The 26,941-nt window shown below is 55.4% G+C and overlaps 1 protein-coding gene across 1 annotated transcript; it reads left to right on the top strand.

The window, feature by feature from the left end:
- Window positions 1-1,394: 1,394 nt before the first annotated feature.
- ADGRD2 (adhesion G protein-coupled receptor D2) lies at window positions 1,395-26,941 on the top strand (the record flags this gene model as incomplete). Its single annotated transcript, XM_081237882.1, is given in 38 exon segments — window positions 1,395-1,430; window positions 1,768-1,831; window positions 2,198-2,298; window positions 2,302-2,410; window positions 2,719-2,985; window positions 2,988-3,164; window positions 3,167-3,264; window positions 3,266-3,359; window positions 3,764-3,786; window positions 3,790-3,862; window positions 4,231-4,316; window positions 4,588-4,788; window positions 4,792-4,869; window positions 6,045-6,129; window positions 6,132-6,155; window positions 6,857-7,021; window positions 7,502-7,625; window positions 8,045-8,150; window positions 14,304-14,371; window positions 15,424-15,544; window positions 16,746-16,846; window positions 16,994-17,147; window positions 17,430-17,549; window positions 17,551-17,584; window positions 18,093-18,226; window positions 18,311-18,426; window positions 19,256-19,388; window positions 19,904-19,983; window positions 23,653-23,692; window positions 23,695-23,697; window positions 23,833-23,886; window positions 23,972-24,064; window positions 24,068-24,086; window positions 24,676-24,734; window positions 25,314-25,453; window positions 26,214-26,292; window positions 26,399-26,468; window positions 26,868-26,941. Coding segments are annotated over 38 exon segments (3,603 nt in total).

Raw genomic sequence — 26,941 nt, 5'->3', positions numbered from 1 at the left:
GGTGAGGACTTGGGCTGTAAACAGGGGAGGGATCAGTGCGGGTGAAGGGGAGCCCTTTGCCCCGGGGCCCACCAGCCTACGAGGGATTCCCCACTGGTGCCTTGTGGAGAAGGGACATGCAGTGGCACAACCAAACTTCGCATCTCTCTTGAATGCCAACGAGTGTTTGGCGAGCAAGGAAGGTGGGTGCCAAGGAGTCTCTGGGGGCAAATACAGGCAGATGTGAACGGAAAGCTGGGGCCGTCAGCAGTTATTGAGCCCACACTGTGCGCCCTGGACCAGCCTCTTATAACTCCCCACTGACTTGGGGTTGGGGGTGGGGCCTGGTGGACGCAAATACTGTTTAAAACGGGAGAAAGTGACAATAAATTGGTGCTTTTCAGAGTCCAAAATGTGTGAACTCCGTGTCCTCCCGTGCTGGGATCTGTTTGATTTTCACGCTTATAGACTTTATCTGGGAAAGGAGAAAGGGTATGAATTATCATTGGTGATGGCTCCAGACCTCCAGGTGGCATAAGGCTGAATGGTGGGACACAGCGGGGTGTTACTTCACTTCCAGTGTTTTCTGAGACCCATTTGTGCCTGGCCAGGGCTCTTGCTGGCCTGAAGCCCCCCAGGCTGCCAAGAGCAACCCCCAAATCACATGTGATTAGGGTCTCCTCAGCTTACTATAGAACCTGGCAGTGGCAGGTCTGAAGTGAAGTTTCAGACTGAAACTTGCGATGAAGTGATCACAAGCTGATCTTGTAGGTGGTGCCTCTGAGGGAGTGGGAGGCCAGTCTAGGCAGGAGGGACAGCATGGCCAAAGGTCTGGACAAGGGATGCTGCCTGGGGAAACGGGAGCAGCTTAGAGAGCAAGGGAAAAGGTGGCTGCATGGGGGAATGGTGGCACTGGTGAGGCCAGAGAGCTCAGCAGAGGCCTGATAGAGCAGAACCTTGAATGCCAGACTGAGAAGCCCAAAGGACATGAGGAAGCCTACAGGGCCCAGAGCTCGCTCTCCCTCCCTCCCCTCGCACCCCAGGAGACCCTGCACTTTGTTTCCACCACTCTCTGGCCCGTGGACAGCTGCTGCCCTCCTCCCCACCCCCAAGCCCCTGTCAGCTCACCAGGGCTACAGTGTTTCCCATCTGCGGTCTTGGAAGAGGCTCCTGGAGACCATCCCTTTGTGCAGTAAATGTCATCCCCACTGGGTGGGCCATCCCACGGCCATCCCATCCTGGGCTTCCAGCCCAGTGGGGTCTGGGAGCCAAACAAGGGGCGAGATGACCGAGTGGGTAGCATAGCAAGCCAGGCAGGACAGTGAGCTGCTTTCCTGTGCTTTTTTCCTTCCCCAGCCCCCATTGGCCACGCCTGTGATTCCTGCTGTTCCTCGCCTGCCCCTGCTGGATCCAGAATGGCCCCCTGGTGCTATTGCCTCCTTGCCCTCCTGGTACCTGAACTTCTGGGAGGCAGGGGGGTGCAGGGGAGGAGGCCAAGGGGACTCAAAGCTGCTAGGTTCCAAGTGGCCACCTCACATCATGGGGTAACCGCAAAGGTTACACAAGCTAAGCCCCTGACATAGAACTAAAAACATCCACCGGATGCGAGGAAACAGGCTCAGGGCAATGAAGTGACCTGCCCCAGATCACACTCTGGGTGAACCCAGGTCTGACTGCAGGGCCTGCAGCTTCCACTGCACCCCACTGGAGCACACAGTAGGCATTCAATAACTGTACATATGGGCGTGCGGACCTGACTCAGACCCCACCTCTCTGCTTCTCTCTCAGATAAGGAGTCTCTCTGGGACCCCTTCCAACTCCCCAGGTGAATCAAGGAACCCTTGGGTCACAGGTTGGTATGAGGGATGCCACAGAGAGGCTCTGCCTGCCCCCAGTTCAGCCAGCCCCGGGCCCATGTGCTACACTGGCCTCGAATGCAGAGGAAGGGAGGAGGCGCCATTTAGTTCAGCACCCCTATAACAGGCCCTGGGCTGAAAGCATCACTCATGTCCATCTCATTCCTGCCACTATACAGATGACAAAACAGGCTCAGCAAGGGGACAAAACTTGCTAGGTCATAGAGCATAGCTAGGGTTCAGCCCCATCCAGCCCCAAATGACTCCAAGCTCAGTGTCCTTGGCACTGCCTACCCTACTCACCCTGCAAGGGTCAGATGCCCACACACTTCTCCCACATTGACCCTCCTCTCGCCCTGCAGCTCCAGTGGCCCCTGGAGAGGTAATGGAGACTGCAGATGAGGTATGCAAGTTCCCAGGGCAGCGGCTGAGCTGGTGGGAGGCCCAAGAGTCCTGTGAGCAGTAGTTTGGCCACGTAGTACTGCGGCACCCAGATGCGGTCCTCGCTCCACGGCTGCCTGACCCCATCTGGGTAGGCAAAAGAGAGGCCCCTCTGCAAAGACCCCCGCAGAGGCGTGAGTGTGGGCCGGGGCCTGGGAAGTGGGGGCTGGGGGGAGGGGGCTAGGAGATGGCAGCCCACCGTGACAGTCCTTGTGGTTTGACCCCAGAGGAAGTCCACATCGCCTCTCAGGTTCCCTTGTCCTGGACTGAAAGTAGAGGGTTGACCCCTGGGCACGGGCACTGGAGCCCCATTTCTTCCTTCCAGAGGGAGGGAGGAACCAGAAGCCCAGAAGGGGCCCTACAGCTGCGCCAAAGGGCCGTCAGAAGCAGGACGGTGTGCGCAGTTGGGGAAACTGAGGTCGAGGCCCGTGTGTCCCCGCAGGCGCGCGCACCGCGGCCGCACTAATGTTCGGCGAGAGGACCGCGGGCCGGGCGGCGTGGCTTCGGACGCCTCTGCCGGCGCTCGGGACGCTGACAGCGTGCGTGCACGTGCAGTGGAACGCCGCCTCATCCGACGCGGCCGCACTCTCCTCCCTGGCTGTACCCGCGCTGGCCAACGCGCTGCAGCTGCGCGCCTTCGCCGAGCCGGGCGGCGCCGTGCACGCGGCGCTCGCGGTGCGCGGGCACCACGCGCCTTTCCACGCTGCCTTCGCGCGGATGGCCGCTGGCACCACGTGTGCGCCACGTGGGAGCAGCTCTGCGGGCACTGGTCGCTGTTCGCCGAAGGGCTGCGAACCGCTGGGGCGCGGGGCCTTGGCGCGGGCCACCCACTGCCACCTGGCGGCATCCTCGTTTGGGGCCAACACCAGGACTCCCTGGGCGGCGGCTTCTGGCGCGTGACGCCTTCAGCGGCAACCTCACCGACTACCATCTGTGGGCCCGGGCGCTGAGCCCCGCGCAGCTGCACCGGGCACGGGCCTGCGCGCCGCGCCCCTGGCGGCCTGCTCTTCCGCTGGGATCTGGGCGCCCTGGACGTCACACCCTCGCTGCTACCGCCGGTGCGGGTGCGGCTTCTCTGTCTGGGTACGGCCCGCCCAGCCTCCTGTTTGTCAGGCCCCGCCCACCTTTTGGCTCCACCCCCAACCTCCTGGCTCCCATCCGCTTCCCTTCCGACTGGGGGACCCAGCCCACCTCTTGCCAACCGGGCCACGCCCACCTCTGGCCACGCCCTCTCCAGGCCTCCAGTACCTCGGGCGTCCGCCCAGTCCTAGCAGCCTGAATGGGCTCGCCCCCTGGCGACCTTGCTCCTCCCAGTGTTGGCTGCAGCACTTATCTCCCAGGTTCCCATGTCGCCCCCTAACTCCGGGACCGCGCGTCCTGGCGCCTCCTCAAGTGTGCAGGCGCCTTCAAGGCCCGAACGGGCTGTGGGTCAGAGGGGCCGATGGGAAGCCAGGATGCGGCCCTGACACCTCTCCCACCCTGGCCAGTGCCCTCAGAGGAGTGCCCTACGTAGGACCCTGGAGCCCGCACCGAGGGCTTTTTGTTTTACCTGCAGCCTCTGCCCTTCCTCTGCTGCTACCGGCCAGGTGCGCCCTGTCCGGCTGTGCCCTGGGCTCTGCTGAAGGGGACGCTGGGTATGGACCAGTGTAGGCTGAGGGGGAGCAGTTGGCACAGCCTGGGAATTCAGAATCTTCTCAGAGTTTCGGGGGCCTCCACGGAGTCTAGACCACAGACAATGGGGCCATACGGAACTGGGGGTGAATCCCAGCTGTGTGGGAGTCACCTCGAGCAGGTGATTTTGCCATTCTTTGCTTCAGTTTCCCCATCCAGGACACCTAAGTCTCCAGACACACAGCCATCAGTGTCCTCTTCTTCCCCGAGCAGCACACAGGGGATGGGGCACCTCTGCAGAGGATGTTGCCCAGTGCTCAGTCTGGCATCCACTCCTTTGCAGAGACCTACCAGCAGCTGCAGGACGCCCAGTCATGGTCTGGCCAGGATGTTATCAGCCAAGTCAATGCCCTGGCCAATGCCATTGTGGTGAGCCCCCTCCCAGGGGGCTGGAGGGTCTGGGGGCACTATGGGTGGCATCCCTGCATCTCAGTGTCCTCACCTGTAAAGGGGACACCCACCTAATGTGTGTGCAGGAATTAAGGTTGTTCATGCCCCCTATTCTGGAGCCTCTGAGAGCTGGGGGCTTGTGACTAGTTAGACCCACACCCCCCAAGAAGACTGGCAGAGGCCAAGTATAGCCCCTTGCGGGGGGTCCCCTTGAGACAGACCAGCAGTCAGCAGCTCTTCTGCACCACAGCTCCTCCCTGACCCTCTCTCTGAAGCCCACGGAGACCTGTCCCTGGCCGAGGCCTCCAGCTTCCTGGGAATCCTGGAGAGAGTCCTGACAAAGGAGACAGCTCCACTGGGGCCAGCTGCACTGCTGGCTGTCATGCACTTCCTGAAAAGAGTGGCAGCGCTTGGGACATGGGAGCCAGAGCCCATGACAGGGCCCTGGGAGTAGCTGGGCCAGGCCATTGTGTCTGTGGCCAGCCTGGTCCTGGAGGAGCAGCTGGCTGGTGCGTGGCTGTCAGTCAGCGAGGTGAGGCTGGCAGGGCTTGGTGGGGCAGGGGCCTGGGCCCTGGTTCCTACCTTGCCACCGACTGTGTAGCCACGGGCGAGTCAGCCCCCATCTCTGAGCTCCATCTCTCCATCCATCAGGAGAAGCCCTTCTTCTGTCTGTTTTATAAGTTGAACTTCCGCATACAACTGCTCTTGAACAACTTCTGCGGTTAAAAATTAAGAGCCACTAGTCAGTAAGGGCCTCCCACATCCAACAGTCCGCTGACCACCTTAAGTAGGAGGCCCTCTCTGCTGAGTGTTCAGCCATGGAGAACAGAAGAGACAGATGGTGAGGGTGTTGGAAATCTCATCGTGGCAGAAGTGGCTGTAGGCCTGGGAGTCATCAGCCCAGAGAGGGAGAAAATGAGGGGTCGTGAACACTGCCTGAAAAGCTCTGGGGCTTAAGAGGCAGACATGGTCCCCCTGTGACTTCAGGACAGAATTCAAAACTGGGCTTGGGGGTGGGGTGGGGATGGCACAACACAGGAGGCTGGTTCAGTGGAATGTTCGCCTGTCCAGGTGATGCTCCCCATCCTAGGGGATGTGTAAGCCTGCATTTTACTGGGGATCTGAGACACCGTGACAGACTGGGGAAAACTGGACTCTGAACCTCAGTTTTCTTCCCTGGAAAATGGGGATGGTCATACCTGTCTTGCTTAGGCAATGGAGAGGAGTAGGCGTCTATCAGGTGACTTGCCCACCACAGAGGAGGTGTCCCATTAGTGCACGTTCCCCCTCCCTTTTCTGTCCTCACCCCACATGGTTTCCTTTTTGGAACCTAAAACTTGAGCACCTGTTAGAGATCTAACACTGAGCCAGACCAAAGACGCAGGAGGCACGGCCCTGCCTTCAGAGTGTACCCTGGTTGGCAAACAACCTGCCAGCAGGCAGAGAGCACTGTGAGGCCTTCAGCTTGACTAGAGGATGACGTGGCTTAGCAGAGCATTGGAGAAGTCAGAGAAGGCTCATCAGGCAGGGCCTCAAGTGTCGGCTGAGGAGCCAGGACTTGATCCTGGAGGCCCTGCAGAGCCACTGAGGGTCTGGAGCCTGCAGGCCACCTCACAGATCATTGAGATCCTGTTAACCGCAGTGGTCAGGGCAGGCAGCTGTGGGGCGTGGCGTCTGAGAGAGGGCTGAGTTGTGGCCTCCTCCCAGGTGGTGGGCGGACCCCGGGCCCTGGTGGCCAGCGAGCAGCGCCTGGTGCCCCTGCTGAGCACCATGCTGACCTCTGAGCGGCCCGAACGCACATCCAGCACCACTGTACTGGTGAGCCTGCCCGCCACCTGTGCCACACATCTGGGCTCCAGGTGGGGCCTGGGCTCACACATCCTCCTCAGCCCTGGTCACTGGGAGTTCTCAGACTCCCACAGACACTCCATTCTCTTTCCTGCCTTTGCCCATGCTGTGCCCTCAATCCAGAATACTCTTTCTCTCTTGGTCTCCTAGCAAACTCGCATACATCCTTCAGAACCCTGCTTGAGCACCAGCTCTGCTAGGAAGGCTCCCCAGTTCTAGCTCTCTCCCGACAGTTCCTCTCTCCTCTGTCACCCCAGTGTTTTGAACATATCTTTTATCGCCTTTATGGTAATTACATAATACCACCTGAAGTTCTCTGAGTGCCAGGGCTATTTCTGAGTCCTTTCTGCATCTCAGGTTCAGACCCAAGGGCACACTTAGTGAATGTTTGTAGATTGAGTGGGGGAGCACTTACGCTGGAACTTCAGGCAAAACTTGGGTCCTTCAGGTGCCCAGTGGCTTCTGGCAGCTCATTGATATTCATGTCCCATCCCCCAGAGACTCCCCCTTCTCAGTGACCCCCTCTCCCTGGCTTGGAGAAGTCAGACTTACCTTGGGTAAGTTGCTGAACCTCTCTGTGCAGGAATGGTGGCCTCCTAGGTGTGTGGCAGGGAGAGGGGATGCAGACCCTGCCAGCAGGGCCAGCCCAGCAGAAAGACCTCCCTCCTGAGGTCCAGCCCCTGAGCCTCATTTGCTCCCAGGCCTGCAGTTGCGGAGCCTACGCTTGAGGAAGACCAGCACGGAGGGCCAAGTGTTCACGATGCCCAGTGGGCATCCAGAGGGGCCTGGCCACACCCTCATCCCTGCTGCTGAAGTGAGGCGGCTCCTCAGGAAAGGTGGGTGAGGGAGAGGGGTGGTGGGGTCCTGTTGGGGTCTGGGTCAAACCTCATCCCTCACAGTTGCTAGCTCTACTATTTTGAATAAGTCACCTTACCTTTCAGAAGTGTCTCCTCATCTGTAAAACTGTATTACTAGTACTCGCCTCGGGTTGTTATAAGCTTAAAGTGCCTACCACATGGTAGGTGTTCACTTAGTCTCCTCCCCTCAACCACACATTTTCCCTCGGTGCCACCCAGGGGTGGAGGATTAGGATAAGGGGCAAAGGGCTTTGGAGCTGGCAGGTTAAGCACGTCAACTATGGCTGGTTGAAATTCTGGCTCTGCCACTTATTAACTGTGTGATCTTCGGGAAGTCATTTAACCTCTATGAGACTCAGTTTCCCTATGTGTAAGGTGGGCAGAGCATTTCCCTCAGGACCAACCTGTGGTGCTTGTTCAGTCACTGGGCGGGTCTTAGGCCTCCTTCTATTCATCCAGGCCTCTCTGGAGTCACCATGATCCACAGCTGGTTCAGCTCAAGTGTCTTCCAGTACACCCTGGGGGCCCCTGGCCGAGAGCCCCAGGCCCCTGACACCTCTGAAGAGGCAAGCAGAATGCAGAGGTGAGTGGGTCCCACCCAGCAGGCAGCTGAGGGCCTGGATCCCCTCACCAGGGAAGGCTAGGCCTCCATCCCATCCCAGAGCCCCCATTCTGTTAGGCATATCTGCCCTTGGCAGCCCAGGGCCAAACCTGCTCCCCCCTGACACACACAGATTTCTGGGCCTGCCAAAGATGGGCTGGTGGGAACATGGCTCAGCTCCTGCCTGGGGTCCTGGCTTCAGTGCTGACTCTCAGGGAGGGAACAGGGCTTACTCAAATTACCAGAAAGAATGGAACCCAGGTGCCCTAATTCCCAGCACAGGACTTTTCCACAGAGGGTATCATCTGTTCTGCAGGGGCCTGGATGACATGACCCCAGCCATGTATGACCTCTCCCCCACAGACACCTGGTGCCCTTAAAAGCTCCCTTTCTCCCCACAGGTTCCTAAGCACCCAGGTGGGGTCAGCAATCATCTCATCTGAGGTGTGGGATGAAACCGGGGAGGCCAACACGGCTGTGACCTTTCACCTGCAACACTGGGTGCAGGTACTGGGCGATGCTTCTGGGAAACAGCCACCCAGTACAGTTATCCTGGTTTGGTGCCCCCCGCTACATCCCAGTATTTGTTCACTGGACAACTAACGTCTAAAATGTTCAAGAAAAATACTCATCCACAAGCCATCCCATTGTCCTCGAGAGAGGGGGAAGGGCAGTAGTGCATTGCACACTTACTTTATGGCGGGTGCCTTAAATAAGCAGCATTCATTTAATCTTCCAACTGCCCATTCCACAAAAGTGAGCTTGGAAGAGGTGCTGTGCCTGGCACCAGCTTATAAGTGGCAGAGCTGGGATTTCATTATAGGTCTGCATGACTTGAAAAACTGGTGGTTCCCATCAGTAATACAGGGAGATATGAGAGACCTGCACTGCAGTATGCTTCATAAGCATAAAAATAACCTAAATGTCCATCAATAGGGGATTACTTAGCCTTATAGAGCTATAAAGTGGAATATCAGCTGAGGTTATGTAAAGAATGAGGTATTTTGCTGTAAATTGACAAGAAAAGATCACCAAGATATGCCATTTAATCCATTATATGTAATACACAAATTCCTTCTCGCTTTTGAAGCTTTAGAGCATTTCAGAGAAAGCTAAAGTCTCCTTTGCTCAAAACCACCAATCCTGGACACACACACCCCCACCACAGATTATATCTTTTGTATATCATCTCAAGACTTCTGAAAAATCAATTTCATTAAGGTATATAAATCTACATATACTAAAACATCCATTTTAAGTGTATAGCTTGATGAGTTTTGACCAGTGTATATACTCATGTATCACTGCCCCAATCAAGATACAGAACTTTTCCACCTTCCCAAAAGGCTTCTTCGTGCCTCTTCCCCATCAGCCTTCCCCACTCTGACCCAGGAAATCAGTGCTCTGTTTTCTGTGACTCTAGATTGTCTGTCTTTCCTAAAGCTTCATATAAATGGAACCATATAGTGTGTGCCATGGTCTGGCTTCTTTTGCTCAAGTGGTATTTTTGAGTATCATCTACGTTGTTGCCTGTTTCAGTAATTCACTCCTCATTAGTGCTGTGTAGAATTCCGTTATATGGATAGACCATAATTTGTTTTTCCTTTTACTTGTTTTTTTATTAATTTATTTAATTTAATTTAATTTAATTTAATTTATTTATTTATTGGCTGTGTTGGGTCTTTGTTGCTGCTCGCGAGAGTTTCCTAGTTGTGGCAAGCGGGGGCTACTCTTCCTTGTATTGTGCGGGCTTCTCATTGTGGTGGCTTCTCTTGTTGTGGAGCACAGGCTCTAGGTGCACAGGCTTCAGTAGCTGTGGCGCACGGGCTCAGTAGTTGTGGCTCACGGTCTCTAGAGCTCAGGCACGGGCTTAGTGGCTCTGTGGTATGTGGGATCTTCCCTGACCAGGGCTCCAACCCGTGTCCCCTGCATCGGCAGGCAGACTCTCAACCACTGCGCCACCAGGGAAGCCCTATGTGTCTGTTTTTAATGCCAATACCATACTGTTTTAATTTCTATAGCTTTGTAATATAGTTTGAAATCAGTACGCATGATGCCTCCGCCTTTGTTCTTCCCCAATTTTTAAATTATTTGTCTTATCATTGAATTGTAAGAATTCTTTATATATTTTGAATACAAGTCCTTTGTCAGCTATATATTTTGTGAATAATATCTTCTAGTCTCTGGATTGCTTTTCACTTTCTTGACAGTGTCTTTGGAAGATAAGTTTTGAATGTGATAAAATCTAGTTTTTACCCTGCATGGTTTATGCTTCTTGCATCCTATCTAGGAAATCTTGCTTATCCCAAGGTCACAAAGATATTCTCAAGGAAGTTTATCATTTTAACCTTTACATTTATGTCTATGATTTATTTCAATTCATTTATGTGTATTATGTTGGGTAGGGGTTGAAATTCATTATTTTTCCATATAGACATCCCATTCCAATATCATTTGTTGAAAAGATTATTCTTTCTCCCATTGATTTATCACCTTTTTTGAAAATCAATTGTCCATATATGTGTAAGTCTGTTTCTGGGCTTTCTATTCTGTTCCAGAGATCTATACACTAACCCTATAGTGTCGTGATTAATGTATCTGTATGGTAAGCCTTGAAATCAGGTTGTGTAAGTCCTCCAACATTGTTCTTCCTTTTCAAAATTGCTTTGGCTAGCCTAGGGTGTTCACATTGCCATCTAAATTCTAGAATCAGCTTGTTAATGTCTATGGAAACACCTGCTGGGATTTTGATTGGGATTGCATTAAATGTCTCAAATTGAAATAAGATGATGAACTGGCATCTTAACAATGAATCTTCCAATCCTTAATCAAGGTATATCCCTCTGTTTATTTAGGTTTTCTTGAATTTCTCTCAGCAGTGATATACAGTTGTCAGGGTACAGGTCTTGAAGGTACTTTGTTAGATATACCCTTTTTTGTAAATGGTATTATTTTCTTAATTCAATTTTAAATTGTTCATTGCAAGTATATAGTAATACAATTGACTTTTATATAATGAGATTGTATCCCGCAGCCTTGTTAGACTCACTTAGTACTTCTGGTAGCTCTCTTATAGTGTTCTTAGGATCTTCTACATCCCTGATCATGTTGTCTGCAAATGAAGACAGTTTTGTTTTCTCCTTTCCAATCCATGTCTTTTTTTTTTTTTTTTTTTTCCGATTTTCCTTCCTTGGTGCAATGGCTAGGACCTCTAGTTCAGCATTAAATAGGAGTGACGAGACCAAATAGCTTTGTCTTGTTCCTAACTTTAGGGGGGAGAGTATTCAGTCTTGAACCATTAAATGTGATGCTAGCTGTGGGCTTTTTGTAGATGCCCTTTGTCAGATTAAGTTCTCTTTTCTTCCTGCTTTGCTGAGAATTTTGATCATGAATGGCTATTGAATTTTGCCAAATGTTTCTTCCACATTGATAGGATCATATGGTTTTCTCTTTTATTCTGTTAATATAGTAAATTGCATTGATTGATTTTCAAATGTCAAACCAGCCTTGGATTCCTGGGATAAACCCCACTTGCTTATGGTGTATTATCCTTTGTATATATTGCTGGATTCAATTTGCTAATATTTGTTAAGGATTTTTGTGTTTATATTCTTGAATATGTAATATGTTCTGTAGTTTTCTTATACTGTCTTCCTCTGGTTTTGGTGTCAGGTTAATGATAATCTCATAAAATGTGTTGGGAATTCTCTCCTCCTCTGTTTCCTAAGAGAGTTTTGCAGAATTGGTATTATTTCTTCCTTAAATGCTTGATAGGCCAGTGAAGACCAGTGAAGTCTTTCAGGCCTGGTGTTTTCTTTGTGGGAAGTTTTTAAAGTATGAGTTATTTCTTAAACTGATATAGGATTGTTTGGGGTGTTTTATTTCTTCTTGAGATGGTTTTAGTAATTTGTGCCCTTTAAGGAATTTGTTCCTTTCATCTACGTTGTTCAATTCTAGCAGGAAGTTGTTCATAATAGTCACTTATTATCCTTTTAACATGTGTAGGATTTATAATGATGTTTGCCTTTTCGTTCTTGATCAGTTTAGCTAGAAGTTTACCAATTTTGTTTATATTTTCAAACAACTAACTTCTGAGATTGTATTTATATATCAATTATATGAATTAAAATACATTAAAATGAAAAATAATTAAAAGTAAGGGATTGCTCATTGTGGCAAATTTGGAAAATGTAGAAAAGGATAAAGAAGACAAATCCTATTACCCAGAGATAGCTGCCCTAAACTTTTCCATGTGTTTCCCTTCAGCCTTTTTCTGGGTACACAATTCTATATATATATATATATATTTTTTTTTCCCTTTTGCAAAATCAAAGCCCTTGCTCTTTCAGTTGAGCCATGTAAACATTTGTGTTTTTCATTTTCCCCACACGTGTTTTCTGCATTGTCTCTGTCACAGATGTCCCTTTGCCATCCTGTCCTTTCTCACTTGCTGCTTGATCCTAGCAATGCGTAGGCCTTGACTGTGGCCAAGTCCAGAACCGCCCACCCCCTTCCCAGGGGATGGTCCAAAATGAACTTGACCCCTTCCCCTCCATGCATCCAGAGTATCTGCAGAGTTTTTTCTATTACAATTAACCCTGCCTAACCCTGTGAAAATCCTCCCTTATAATATGTTTTGATTCTGGTGACTGTCTCCTGGGGATATATGGCCAGGTATGGAGCTACTGGACACCAACAGTTTTGTGGCTTTTGAGTGTATAAGCTGCACTGATATTTCAGTTTGTACCACTTGAAAATGCTACCAGTGGTGTAACAATCATCCATTTTAAAAGCAAACAGCAGGTTTTCTTTGTGTTCCAGCACCTAACATAGTACCTGAGATCCAGGAAAAATATTATGAGTGAATGAATACATGTGGTAATAATTCAGTCAACCCAAGGAATCATATGTTCTCTGGAGGCATCGTCACAGAGTATGGGAAGAGCATGGAGTCGACCAAGTCACAACCCAGTCTAAGCTCACTGCTGTGTGACCTCGAACAGATTAATTCCCCTCTCTGAGGCTCACCTTCCTCATCTGAAATTACATAAATTTATACCCGTCCCCTAGGTTGCTATGAATATCAACAACAATAAAGGACATGAAAGTACTTTGCAAAACACAAAGTATCATATTCTAGTGAGGTGACGTTGCTGTTACCCTCCCCAGTCGGGACAAATAACCCAAGTCCTGAGCTCAGGCTGCCTCCCTGCTTGGTCTGGGACAGGTACCACCTGCCACCTGATCTCTTCTTTCTGCTTGATGACATCTTATAAAGTCCATAGTGTTGTTATTGTTCATTACAAAAGAACTAACATGTTCATTAAACACATTCAAACTGAGACCTAACTATTGTTAAGTTAGCTGTGTGTTTGATTCCAGACCTTTTGTGCATGTGTTTTCACAATTACATAGAACCTTATTTTTTTAAAAACCATAAATGGGCTCCTACTATGCAGAATGTCAGGCAGCTTTTTCCTGTACTGAAAAACATATGGCGATGCTGGAGAGGGTGTGGAGAAAAGGCAACCCTCTTGCACTGTTGGTGGGAATGTAAACTGATACAGCCACTATGGAGAACAGTATGGAGGTTCCTTAAAAAACTAAAAATAGAACTACCATATGACCCAGCAATCCCACTACTGGACATATACCCCGAGAAAACCATAATTCAAAAAGAGTCATGTACCATAATGTTCATTGCAACTCTATATACAGTAGTCAGGACATGGAAGCAACCTAAGTGTCCATCGACAGATGAATGGATAAAGAAGATGTGGCACATATATACAATGGAATACTACTCAGCCATAAAAAGAAAAGAAACTGAGTTATTTGTAGTGAGGTGGATGGAACTAGAGTCTGTCATACAGAGTGAAGTAAGTCAGAAAGAGAAAAACATACACCGTATGCTAATACATATATATGGAATCTAACAAAAAAAATGGTTCTGAAGAACCTAGGGGCAAGACAGGAGTAAACACGCAGACGTAGAGAATAGACTTGAGGACACGGGGAGGGGGAAGGGTAAGCTGGGACGAAGTGAGAGAGTAGCATGGACATATATACACTACCAAATGTGAAATAGATAGCTAGTGGGAAGCAGCCGCATAGCACAGGGAGATCAGCTCCGTGCTTTGTGACCACCTAGAGGGGTGGGATAGGGAGGGTGGGAGGGAGACGCAAGAGGGAGGAGATATGGGGATATATGTATATGTATACGTATAGCTGATTCACTTTGTTATACAGCAGAAGCTAACACACCATTGTGAAGCAATTATACTCCAATAAAGATGTTAAAAAATATATATATATATATATATATATATGGCGAGCTCTTTCCCTAACAGTAGATAGAGACCTGTGTGTTCTTACTAGGCAGAGCATCCTGGAGGGAAGACTCACAGTGGTTTGTTAGCTTGTTAGCTTGTTCCTAGGATTTCGATATTAACCATAATGCCAGCCTGAAACTCTACTCACTTCACCTTCCTTCTGCCGCCCTGCCGGCATTCCTCTCCAGTCCCTGCACCCATGACCCATGCTGGGCAACACCCTGGTCCCTCAAATGCAGGAGGCCTCCACATCCCCCTGCATCGTCTGGTCTCTCTCCTTGCCCACATGTGCTCACACACCTGCCCTGTCCCTGTTGGCTGCCCTTAGGCCTTCCCTCTGAAGCTGGTGGAGCCTGTCTGTGCTTTCTGGAACTTCAGCATCGGGTGGGTTTCCAAGTTCTTTCTTTATTTCTCTTAATTTTTAAATTTTATTTATTTTTGGCTGCGTCGGGTCTTAGTTGAGGCATGCGGGATCATTGTTGTGGTGCATGGGCTTCTCTCTAGTTGTGGCGTGCGGGTTTTCTCTTCTCTAGTTGTGGTGCTCAGGCTCCGGAGGGCGTGGGCTCTGTAGTTTGCGGCACGTGAGCTCTCTAGCCAAGGCACGCAAGCTCAGTAGTTGTGGCACACGGGCTTAGTTGCCCTGCAGCATGTGGGATCTTAGTTCCCTGACCAGGGATCAAACCTGTGTCCCCTGTGTTGTAAGGCTGATTCTCTACCACTGGACCACCAAGGAAGTCCCCCAAGTTCTTTAAATAAGGCACTTGGAAAAAAAAAGACATCCAGGGACTTACCTGGTGGTCCAGTGGTTAAGAGCCGCGCTTCCCCTGCAGGGAACCAGGTTCCATCCCTGGTTGGGGAACTAAGGTCCGCATACCCTGCAGTATGGCCCCCCTCCAAAAAAAAATTTTTTTAAATTAAAAAAAAACATCTGTTCCTCTTGAGGATGAGGCAGGACTCAAGCATGTTTTTGGCCTCCATTCACCAACTTCCTTGCAGGGGTGGTTCCAAGCCCCACTCAACTGGGGACAAGCTGGGGCAGGAGAGCCTGTTACCCAGGAGGTAGTGAGCTCCCTATCATAGTAGGTATGCAAGCCTACTCTGTGGGGTACCTAGGAAGAGACTCATCTGTGGAATGGGTGGTAGAGTTGATGAGGGAATGAACATCAATCACTGTTGCTTAGTAATTAACACAGTTAATCAATGGTGATCATTGGTATCAGCCCCATCCTCCTACCATTCCTGAGAAAAGTACATTTTACAGATGAAAAACTGAGACCCAGGGAGGGGCAGTGACTTGGCCAAGGTCACATAGCTGGTTAGAGGCAGGGCACTGAGGGACCCCAGGCTCTGGGGAGAGGCTTTCCCCTGCTTGCCACCTGTCCCCCAGCCCCATGTCCAGCCCAGCTCAAGAGCCCTCTGTTCACTACTCACCCCAAGCCCAGACTCAGGGGCTCCTGGGCCACCACTGGCTGCTCCGTGACCGCTCTGTACCAGGACTCAACCACCTGCTTCTGCAACCACAGCACCAACTTTGCCGTCCTGTTGTACGTCCAGGTGTACGACGTCCAGGTGAGTGCTGGGGAGGGGGCAGTGGGGCAGGGGAAGGTGATGTCAGAACCAAGTTTTAAAGGATGCACAGGAGTTGAACAGAAAGGCATTCCAAGCAGAGGGCCATCTGAGCAAAGGCAAGGAGGCTAGAAGTGGCAGACGAGTTACGTTCTAGAACTGCAATGTGTCTGGGGCTTCCAGTGCGATGCCCGGGGTCGGGGGATGGCAGTGAACAAGGTAGGCACGGGTCAGATCGCACAGGCCTGGAAGGCCAGGCCCACGCGCTTGGATCGTGGTCCTGTAGCAGAGGGCAGATGTGGAAGAGTGTGAAGCAGGCTTTAGATTTACATGAGGGAGGCCGCTGGTGCAGGGAGTGAGGCTGAGGTGGGGGCCAGGGGGGAAAAGCAGCTCGGGGGCTGCGGGCCTGGCCTAGGAGAGGGGAGGGGCCCTGGGCCAGGGAGCAGTGGGGAGATGAGGAAGACTGGCTGAGGAGGAGGGGTGACCTGGGCCACCGGGGGATGTGGGACTCGTCTCAGGAGGCACAGGTGGGCAACGGGTTTGTGGGTCTGTGGTCCGGTGCTCGGGGTGGGAGGGGTCTCAGCTGGCCCCAAGATCCAGTAGGTAAAGCCATGGTCAAGGTGAGGTTAGAAGTAAAAGGAGTCGCAACTAAAGACAGGCCCCTGAGAGGCATTAGCATTCACAGCCTTGGGGGGATGCCAAGTTCCAGGAGGAGGCCAAGCAAGGTGGGCTCGCTGGACCAGAAGGGGACTCAGGTTGAGTGAGATGGTGTCTGAGCCCAGGAATGCTGCGGTCACTTGGCCTGCTGGGAGCATGCTAGAAAAACACGCTACCGAATGCATTTTTCCTGTAAAAACAGCATGGACATCGGACACATCGTGAGTAATCCGTGCCAGCTCCCTGTTCCCCCTCAGTGGGTGGTTGTCACATACCATCCCTCCTCCCCATGGGCGTGTCGGTGGTCACTTCCAGTCTAGTGCTTCTCGGTATCTGAGGAGTCCGTGAAAGCTGGGCCCCTCTCCAGCAGGAGAGGACATGCAAATGTTCATGATCAAATTGCTGTGTGCAGGCCTGGCCATCCCTGCTTCACGGCAGAGAATGTGGTTGAGGAGCCTGGGAGCTGCCGGGCGGGGCGGGTGAGTGTCCCGTCGGGCCAGGGTGTTGGTGGGGCTGCTGTCCTTCGGGGTCTCTGTCCCTCCCACAGAGACGCCCCGACGGGGGGTCCCTGCTGAGGACGCTCTCGTCTGTGGGCTGCGGTGTGTCCTGTGCCCTCGCCACCACATTCTTGCTCTTACTGGCGGCCAGGTGGGGCAAGCTCACCACTTTGCCTGCCACCCTGGGCCCGCCCCGCCCCTCGTGGGCCTCCACGTCCCTCCTCGGGTGGGTGTCCATCCTCGGTCCGAGAAGCCCCTGTGGAGCCGCCCTTTCGTCCTTCACTGGCTGGCTCACCAGAACGCAGGTGGTGGTGGGGGTCCTTGCTAACCAACTCCTCTGCCTGCCCGGGGTCCCCCAGTCAGAACGAGCCACAGTCCACAAGAAACTCACCTTCTCCCTGGCCTCCGCCGAGGGCTTCCTCGTGGCCAGTGAGTGGGCAAAGGCCAACAAGGTGGGCGGCCAGCGGGGTGGGCTTGTGAGCTCAGGGGGGCCTGGGAAAGCACCTTCAGCCTTTTCTGGGTTGCCCCCCATATCTTCACTTGGCTCCATTTCCGGGGAGGAGTATGGCCTAGAGAGGAAAGACCCAGAATGTTGGAGCTGGGCCCAGGGCGCTGCCCCGAGACCCTACCCGCTCATACTGCTTTGGGCTGGCAACGCCAGGCACGGACAGGGGACCCAGGGTGGACCGCACCCATGACCGGCCTCCGTGGGGACCCCCCACCCTCCCACACAGGTGGTGTGTGTGGCCGTCACAGCAGTGATGCACCTCCTCTTTTTGGTCGCCTTCTCCTGGATGTTGGCGGAAGGGCTGCCGCTGTGCAGCAAGGTGGTGGCTGTGAGCATGCGCCCGGGCGCCCAGGAAGCCGCGCTGCTACGCCACAGGCTGGGGTGAGGCCCCTCTGCTCCCCACTCTTGCTCTGTTCCCCTCCACCCTGCCTCGCGTGGCCTCTGTTGTGTCCAACACCCACCGCCCAACACCCTCCTCCACCGGCACCCAGCGCCACCCAGTGGCCAGCGCCCGTGTCTGACACAAACTCAGCTCCGTCGACCTCCAACTCTACCCAGCTCCAGTTCGTAATCCTCCTCCACTTCAACTGCCTCAGCTCCCAGCCCCCGGCACTGCCTCCTTAATCTGAAGCCAGCTAACCCCACGCCAATCGCCAGTTTCCAACTCTTGATTCTCAGCCCTAAGGCCTCGACTCAATCTCAGCTCTTCCGCTCCCCAACTACTCGGGGCTCCAGTGCCACCCAAAATATCAGGCCCACCCAACCCCACTCCCTGGATCGCCCAGTGCCGCCAGTACGCCCACTACTATGGGACAGCTGGAGGATGCAGCTCTGGACGGGGGCTGGCTCCCGAGAGACACGGCCCTGAGGTCACCTCTTCTTCCCCTAGGCGTGCCTGTGGCCATCGTGGCCATCACCCTGGCAGTGTCCCCACATGACTACGTGGCCACTGGGCACTGCTGGCTCAGTGTGCACACAGACGCCATCTGGGCTTTTGTGGGGCCCGTGCTGACCGTGCTGACCGTGAGCGGGGAGGCCTGGGGGCCCTGCAGGGGAGGGATGTGTCGGGGAAGGGGGAGGGTGCCCCCACTGACACCAGATCTCCAGGCCAAAACCTGCATCCTGGTCCGTGTGGTGATTGTCACCGTGTCCAGGGCCCGCCGCCGTGCCCGCAGGCTGAGCCCGCAGCCCTGTGTGCAGCAGCAGATCCTGATCCAGATGTGGTGAGGCCCCAGACTGGGGGAGTCAAGAAGAAGTGGGGAGCCAGGTGTGGCCACGTGTGCTTGTGAGTGCAAGGTTATAAATGAGCATATGTCTGCAATGTGTCTGTGCTGCGTGTGCACACATGCTCATGCACGTGGGCGTGTGGAAGTCTGTGCCCATGCGTGTTACCTGTGCAGATGGTAATTGAGCCTGTGTGTATATGACGTGGGATGTGGACACCAGCCACTGTCCTGGGGACTCACCTTCTGCAGAAAGCACTGATGGTCTGGTGGCGACAAGGTAGAGGAGACCCCCAAGTCAGGCAGTCCCTAGAAGTTCAGGTTCAGGGTGAGAATCTAGGTCTCTACCCCTGCCAAGAATCCCCATCACTCTCCAGGACCATATCCTGCTGAAGCAGGCACCACCACCACCCCCCAGCCTTCCTCCTCACCACCACCCCTCTGCCAAGGGCAGGGCAGCCCAAGCCAGTGGAGCCTGAAAATCCAGGCAGCCCCAGGGGTCCCCTTCCAGACTCCATGCCCCCTGGACCCACTGTCCAGGCCTCAGCCCTCCCCCTGGACAGCTGCAACTCCCTTCCTTTGAGCCAGGCTTGGGACTGGGACCCTATCTCCCCAGTGCCATTACCCCTACTTCATGCCACTCTGGGTGTCTGAGAAGGGGCCACCAGGTCCAGCCGAAAGTTCCAGCTACACCTAAGTCCTGAGCCTAAGTCCCCAGTCTGCTGCTCCGGCCCCTCTCCAGGCACTTTCCAGGGGCTGCCCTCCCCAGAACCCTGTGGGGAGCCCCCTGGCCCCCTGGCCTCCCTTAGTCCAGCCTGCTGTCCTGCAGGCCCAAGGTGAAGCCAGTGTTGGTCCTGCTGCCCGTCCTGGGCCTGACCTGGCTGGTCAGCATGTTGGTGCACCTCAGCCCGGCCTGGGCCTACGCCGCCGTGGGCCTCAATTCCTTCCGGGCCCTGGGCCGTGTGGGACCAGGGCTCCGCCATGCACTGGAGCTCAGAGGGTGTGGCTGGTTTGTCAGGGGGCTGGGGAGGGAGTGTCCTCTCTGTCATGGGAATCACCAGCAGCCTCGGGGACACTGTCAAGGGGAGGGCGGGTGAGGGGGAGAGTGGGAACAAACCTCCAATCAAAGAGCAGTACCTCAGGGAGGATTTGGGGGTCCATTTGGCAGTTGAAGAATCTGAGGCCCAGAAAGGGGGTGGCTAAGATGCCTTGTGCCCTGACGCTCAAGGGCGCAGCAGAAGTTCCAGTCCCCAGGCTGTGCTAGAGCCACTTCCGGCCTCGGCAGGAAGCCGAGGATGGGGGTACAGGACACCAGGGACCTCTCCCCTTGGGGTTTGTGGATGGCCTACTGTGGGGCAGCATGAGCTGCTCCATCAGTGAGGACAGCAGTTCAGAAAAGGTTTTGGCTGGAAGGACATGACCCACATAAATGAAGCAGTAACATGGGACCGCAGGAACCCCCCTGTGTGCCTTTCAGGTCCTGTGTCCTGGAGCCACAGAGATGGGTCAGACTAAGCCCTTGTCTTCAGGGGGTTTGCAGATCTATGGGGGACCCAGGTACAGACACAAACAGCCACAGCCCTGGGAGCTGAGTGCTGGGAGGGAGGTCAGTCTAAGGAGGGCCCAATCCGCCCCTGCCCTGCCCCTCAGCCTCCCTTGTACCCCCCAGCACCTCTTCCTGTTGTCTGCACTCCCCACTCCCAGCTCTGCCGAGCCCAGGTCCCTCTCAGGGCTGAGAAGTGAGGTGGCCCACGGATGGACAAAGACAAGCTTGGGAAATCAAGTGCAAACTCTGTCCAGGGTCCCTGTGTCCCAGAGCTGGGCTTCCTGCTGATGGATGCCTAAGTGCTCTGAGTCCTGGACCAGGATCATATTTATATCTCTGAACAGGCCTTACAAACGGGGAAACAGATTCCATGAAGTCATCTGCCCGAGGCCTCACAGTAGGAAGGAGCAGCATGGGGCCCAAGTTCAGAGTCTGTGTTCTCAGCCATCAGGATATTCAGCTTTGACCACAGAGGGGCCTGGTTCCTGGAAGAGCTGCTGAGGCTGGGAGTGGGGGTGGGGAGCTGGGGTCAGGAGGGGCACCCTCATCCAGTTAGTTATTCATCCATCCCTGCGAGGTTTATTGAATGTCCACTAGAGGCCAGGCACTGTGCTAGGCGCCAGGGACACAGCAGCAAAGGAGGCTGCAAAATGCCCTGTTCTTGTGGAGGTGACATGAGTCGGGGAGGCAGACGATGCCCAAGACCAGGGAGTGAAGTGTTAAGGGAGGGATGAGGCAGGAAGAAGGGAGGGTGCAAAGGGGGTTGGTGTCCAGGGTCCTGGTCCATGTTGTCTTCTCCCCCTGGGCCCTGGGGACTTGCCACTCTCTGCCAGGCAGGCATGGGAATGGAGAGGGGAAAGAACAGGGGCGGTGGGAGATGGGGGGTGCAGACTGCTCAGGGAGGATGGAGGTTGTGCCCAGAGAGGGGCCGGGAGAGCAAAGAAAAACTGGGGTTCCAACGCTCTTCCTAAAGAAGCACGGCTCCCAGAGACCTGGCGGGACCTGAGCAGCTGGGGACAGAGATGGACACAGAGAAGCCCTTCCTCCAAGCCCTGCACTCCCAGAGCTCCGCGGGCTGGAATTCCACCTCAGCCCACTTAGCAGAGGGACCCTACCCAGGTGTCTCCACCCTGCCTCAGAGTGGCGAGGGCAGCAGCATCCTGTTGCTATGGCAACCACTCCAGCTCCTTCCCTGCCTGTGGCCCTCAGGTGGGCAGGGCTGCAGCCAGGGAGCCAGAGCCACCATCACCACGCTGTCTGCCTCCCTCTCAGGGCAGGTCCTTTCCTCTCCCGGTGTCTCATTACTTCGTCTCTGTCTCTGAGTTTTCCCTGGGATTCTTTCTCTGTCTTTCAGGCTCTGTCACAGGCTCCTGTCCCTGTCCCCACCTCCTCTGGCATGGACCCACCTGGCTTCTCCTGGGCCTCTCTCTACATCACCCCTTCTGTTGGGCTCTGACCCCCTGTCTCTTGGTCCCTTACCCTGCTTCTCCCTCTCTCTGAGTGTCACCTCTCTTGCCCCCTCCCAGCCAGCCTCAGACCTTCAGGTCTGGTAAAAGAGGGGAGAGGCTGCCTTATGAGGGGGTCAGAAGGCATGAGACCTGGGCCCACTCTGATGTTCCTGTGACTGTCTCGGGGCAGGTCCCCAAGTTAGGCTCAGAGCCGCGTTCTCTGGGTCCCCCCTGGCTGCTTCCCTCCCCAGGCCTGGCCTTTCCCTCTCCTCTCTCTTCCCTCATACCTGCTGCCTCTCCATGTCTTTCTCTCCCTGCCCCACCTCCAGCTCCGCCCCTCTCTCACTCTGTCTTGGGCATAAGCTGGGCAGGACGTGCCCAAGGTGACCAGGGAGCAGACCTGGGGCTGGAGGGACTGAAATCTGCGCTGACTCATTCATTCACTCTTGGTGACTTGTTTCCGTCTGGCCCCTGTGCCAGGTTTTGTGGTGGAAGAGCAGAGCCTCACTTCTGCAACTAGCTGTAGCTCACACCTACCCTGCCTGAGAGTGTCGTTGGGAGGCCTGCACAAGTTGAGACAGGCCTCAGTTTCCACATCTCTATAAAGGGGGGGATCATATTCTCCACCTCGTGGGACCGTTGTGGGGTTCCACTGGGAAGATATTTGCAAAGGGCAAAGCATAACACCTGGCACACATCAGGAGCGCCGTGAATGTGAGCACATTTGTGTCGTTCGGCCATTCAGCATGTACTTCCCCAGCGCCTCCCCTGTGCTGGGCTGCATCCTGGGGAAAGTGTTGGAACTCAAGATCGAGGAACCCACCCTTGGGGGTCTCAGCCTGAGGGACAGACAGACACCAAAACCACACAACCACAGCGGGCACGACTGAGGCTGAAAGGCTAAGGGGCAGTCGGGGCCGTATGGGGAGGCAGAATGGGCACTCCCTGGAGGCAGTGATTCTCAGCTAATACCTGAACGCTGTGTGGAGAGAGGGGGAAGAATGTTTTAAGTCAGGGGAGCACAGTGGGATCAGATGGAGGGAGACATGGGGTTGGGGGAGCTGGTGAGAAAGGGGACAGGAGGGAACATGGGGGCCAGACTGTGCAGGGTCCCTAGAGCTGTTGTGAGGAGCTCAGGCTTCACCCCAGGCGTACTAGGGAGCCTTGGAGGACGTTAGGCAGGTGCTGGTGTGGTTGGGTTGGAGTGCATCTGTTTGGGTGTGAGGAGTGAGTAAAAGGAGACAGGATGGGGGAGGCTGTGCAGGGGCTTTGGAGAGAGCACAGGCTGGGTGTGGGGGGCTGGGAGGCCCAGAGTCTGTCTTGGGGGCAGAATTGAGGCTGGTAGCAACCCAGTTGGTGCCTGGGAGCCAGGGGGAGTAGTCAAGCTCTGGGGCTCCAGCTCACAGCCCTGGGAAACTAGAGGGCCTCAAGGAACCCCATGTCCCCTCACCTGTGTCCTCTTGGGGAGGAACTGTTACACTGTCCAGGTGGAACCTGAGGAAGTCCTAGGCTCCGCATGCTACCCGCTGAGTCACACTTGTGCTCTGCCTCCTGCCCTGGGCCCCAGGGTCCCTCTCCATCAAATGGGGAGAAAGAATCCCCACCACCCCAACCATGGAGCTGCTGTGAGGGTCCCCCCACGTGTGCTGGTGCTTTGTGAGCGGCGAGGCCGTCGTGGTCCTCGCATGTGTGGGAAGGAGCCAGCTATGACTCAGCCACTGCGCTGAGTCCTTCACACACAGCCAGAAGCAAGTCCTGGCCTCCTCCCCACTTTCCAGATGAAGAGACAGAGTCTCAGAGAGGCACTCAGCTAGAGGTACAATCAGAATGCAACCTGGGTCTGCTGTCCCTGGACCTGATTTAGCCTTGGAGCTTCAGGAAGGTGTCGCCTCTCCCATCCCCCACCCCTGCAACATGGTGAGGGTGTGAGGATGGGGCAGGTCAGGGGGGTGCGGCTTGGAGGGATAGAGGGCAGAGACCTGCCTCTTGACCAGAGACTGAAGGCAGGGGGTCCAGCGGGGCAAGGCCCCTCCTGGTTCTCTTTGCCATAGAATGCCACAACTGCCTGCTCCCCATCGCGGACTGGGGGGCAGGGCAGGATTTGTGTTCATCCTCCTGTGTCTCTAAATGTCTCTGGAGGTATCTCTGCTGCGGTGCCAGGCCAGACACTGGGGGAAAGGGGATGAGACTCCCAGGTAGTGACACCCACCCTCACCCTGGGTCTGTCCCCAGCGTGCCGTACATCTTCCTGGTCTATGCAGCCTACAACACGGGGAAGTAAGTCAGGGGATACTAGCTGCTGGAGGGTGGGATGTGGGTGGAGGCGGGCAGGGCTTACTTGCAGGGGGCTCTGCGACTGGCCTGTGGAGGTCAGGAGAAGGTCCCAGCCCTGACCCTGGCCCCATCCTCCAGGTCCAGAGCGCCCTGCAGAGGATGACTGAGAAGAAGGCAGCGGAGGCATTCACAGTGGGCAGGCGGGGGGTCCGTGGGGTGGGAGGGTGGGAGGTCCCACCTATGGCCGGATCCCAGCGCTGACGCCCTTTCCTTTCAGGCTCTCTCCTGTCCCGCGGGCCCGGGGTTCCACCCTAGGCCCTCACGTCCCTGGGAGGTGGCCCGTGACAACCCAGTAGTCTTGGCTCCACCCTGAAGACACCTGGTTCTTAGAGGTAAGACCACACCACCCTCCAGTCCGAGTGCCACCTGGTGCGTCGGTCTCCCCAGTGCTCGGGCTGAGCTAGGAGGGCCACGGCAGATTCCATTAGCCCATCTTAAAGACAAGGAGACTGAGGCCTGGGGAATTCCGCAACTGCAGGACCTAGGGGATGGCTTAGAAAAGGCTCCTGTCCTCCCATCACCACCACCAGGGAACAAGGGTCCCTGGTGCCCAGCCCAGAGGCAGAGCTTGCCCAGGGTCACTTTCCCTGGGTTTCCATGCAGAAGGGATGTGGAGGGTTCCCAAAGGCAGGTGGGTGGATGAGGTTCAGGGCCCTGAGATAGGGCATGGGTTGAATGACTTAAGGGTCAGGCCAGGAATTTAAATCCCAGCTCCTACTTCCCCTGCTGTGTGCCCTTGGGCAAGTTACTTTCCCTCTCTGGGCCTTAGTGTCTTCATCGCTAATCTATGAGGTAAACTTTTGAGTGGATTCTTAGGGTCTTTGATAATGAGATCCCTGTCCAGGGTGGGGGGAGCAGAGAGAGAGCTTCCTACCTCAGCCTCCTGCAAATTCACCTGATCGAGTGTTTTCCCCCTACTAGGGACGCACGGCCCCAGGATCCCCACAGCCTTCTCCTCCATTGCAGAACCCGAGAGACTGGTGAGGCTGGGACAGTGGTGGCAGGACTCTGCCGAGGGGCTAGCAAGTGTGACCGGCAGGGTTAGGGAAACTACAGGGACCAGGGCGGGCCTGGGGTGGGGCTTCCCCTGGGGATCCAGAGGGCCTGTCCCTCAGTTACCAGGCTGAAGGGGGCTGGGAGCTGCTGGCAGAACTTGAATGCCAAGGCCACTGGGGGTGGAAGAGTCATCACCAGGGTAGCCGAGGGCCCCCAGAGCAAGGGGAGCAGGAGTCGGGCCCCACCCCCCCGACAGACCTCCTCTGTCCTCAGGCCGTGCAGCTGACCGCATTCAGGGCTTCAGGTGTAGCTCCCACCTCAGGGGGTTCCCCTTTTCCCTTTGGCATCCCGACACCCCCTCAGCCCCACTGTACCGGAATGGAAGTGATTTGAGAAGCAACCACAGCCGACCTCCCACAATTTGAGGGGCTCTTCCCCTCACTCCGCTCCTTGCTGGTGCCTGAAAGTCCCCCATTAGCGCCCCGTGGGCTCTGTCAGTGACAATGCAGTGCTCTGGGGAGAGGCTTACTTAGGGAGTGAGTGAGTCTGGGACCCCTTCCCAGGCCGGCGCTGCCGGGAGGGCCCCGGAGCAAGAAGCTGCCTTCCTCTCTGCATTCCCACCTCTCCAGCGCCCCAAGCCCAGCCTCCCCGCCTCCCCACCTCAGGGCTCCGGGCCTGGTGGTCTGAGAGGCTTCCAAACCCGGTAAGGGGCAAGTGCTTTCCCAAGACCTCAGTTTCCCCAGCTGGACAGCTGACAGGGGCGTGATGGGGGGGCCTGTGGGTAGCAGGGCAGGGCCGGGACCACCGAGGCCCCACTCAAGGAGAGCTCGGCCTGGCCCGAGGGGAGCCTCAGGGACCCTGGTCGCTGCCAGCCTCTCTGGGCCTGGGTTCCCACAGTCTTAAACCAGAGACAAGCCTATGAGGGGCGGGCTTAGCACTGCCCAGCCCTCCAACAAGGGATTCTTTCCCACCAGAGCAAGAGGCCTGCCTATGGAGCTCTGACCAGGGCTGAGCTCTGTGCTAAACCCAGCCACCTGCTGACTCCTTTCATGTGGTGACCTGGGGAAACGGGGGTTCTGTCGCCCTCCCACTGTGCAGATGAGGAAGCTGAGGCATAGAGGGGAGCCCTGACCAGCCAGGGTCAGTGGCAGAGCTGGGGTCAGGGCCCCCGCCCGCGCAGATGAGGAAACTGAGGCGCAGCAGTAGTCACGTGGGGGTTAGCGTAGGCACATTTGAACCCAGGTCTGTATGACCCCAGACCCCCAGCTGGCCTCCACCTCTGGCAGGTGTCCCAGTCCTTCTGAGTCTCAGCTTCCCCTTCTGCAAAATGGGCTGGAGGCGGCTCCTGCAGGCCTGCCTGGAGGGCGCAGGCTCCCTGCAGGCTGTGGGCGTTCCGAAGGGGCCGAGCGGCAACCCCCACCCCCCCACCTCGGCTTCCAGCCCCCCCGCCCCCGCCCCTGCAGGCGCAGCGTCTGTGGGAACAAGAGAGCCGCAGGGGCGCCTCTGCACTCAAGCGACAGCGCCTTTGTCTCCGCTGAATGGGTGCGTTGCTAAGGCCGCTCGTAGCAACGGAGCCGCTTCCACCTTGGCCTCGGAGGAACACCCAACCCGTCCTGCCCTCCGATGCCCTAGGCCCCCCGCCCCCCAGGCGACCCACTCAGGTGGCCCTAGCAAGAAGAGCGGGGGAGTGAAGGCTGCCAGCTGTGTGTCCCTCACAGGTCTGGCCCCGCCCCTCCCTCCGGAAAGTCCATGGCGCCCCCCAACTCCCCACTCCCCCCATCCCCGGCATTGCAGGTGTTCTCCGGATGGAGAAACTGAGGCTCAGAGAGGGAGACTGCCAGGGTCACCCAGGCCAGAATCCTACCCCAGGTCTTCCCTTAGCCCCAGTTCCCAGCCCCGTCCCCATCTTGGGAGGGTGGGTCCCCATCTTGGTTCTCTGCCAGCCCAGCCCAAAGGGTGTACTTTCCTCCCAGGTTTCTAGAGACATTACATGGGAACTTTCCTCCCAGCTCTACCTGGGGACCTCTGAAAGGCCCAACCGGGGGCCCCTGAGGGACAGACGCAGCATCTAGACCACTACCCCACTCCCAGGGGCCTCAGCCTCTCTCTCCTTCCAGTGGAGCCCCTGGCCCTGGTGCTCCCGCTGACGCTGCCAGGTCCCACAGCTCTGTCCTCAGCTTTTTGCCTGTGA

The sequence above is a fragment of the Mesoplodon bidens genome (assembly GCF_964165515.1).
Source record: "Mesoplodon bidens genome assembly, chromosome: 6".
Lineage (NCBI taxonomy): Eukaryota > Metazoa > Chordata > Mammalia > Artiodactyla > Ziphiidae > Mesoplodon > Mesoplodon bidens.
The sequence above is the reverse complement of the archived record's forward strand: the minus strand, read 5'-3'. Positions and strand labels throughout refer to the sequence as shown.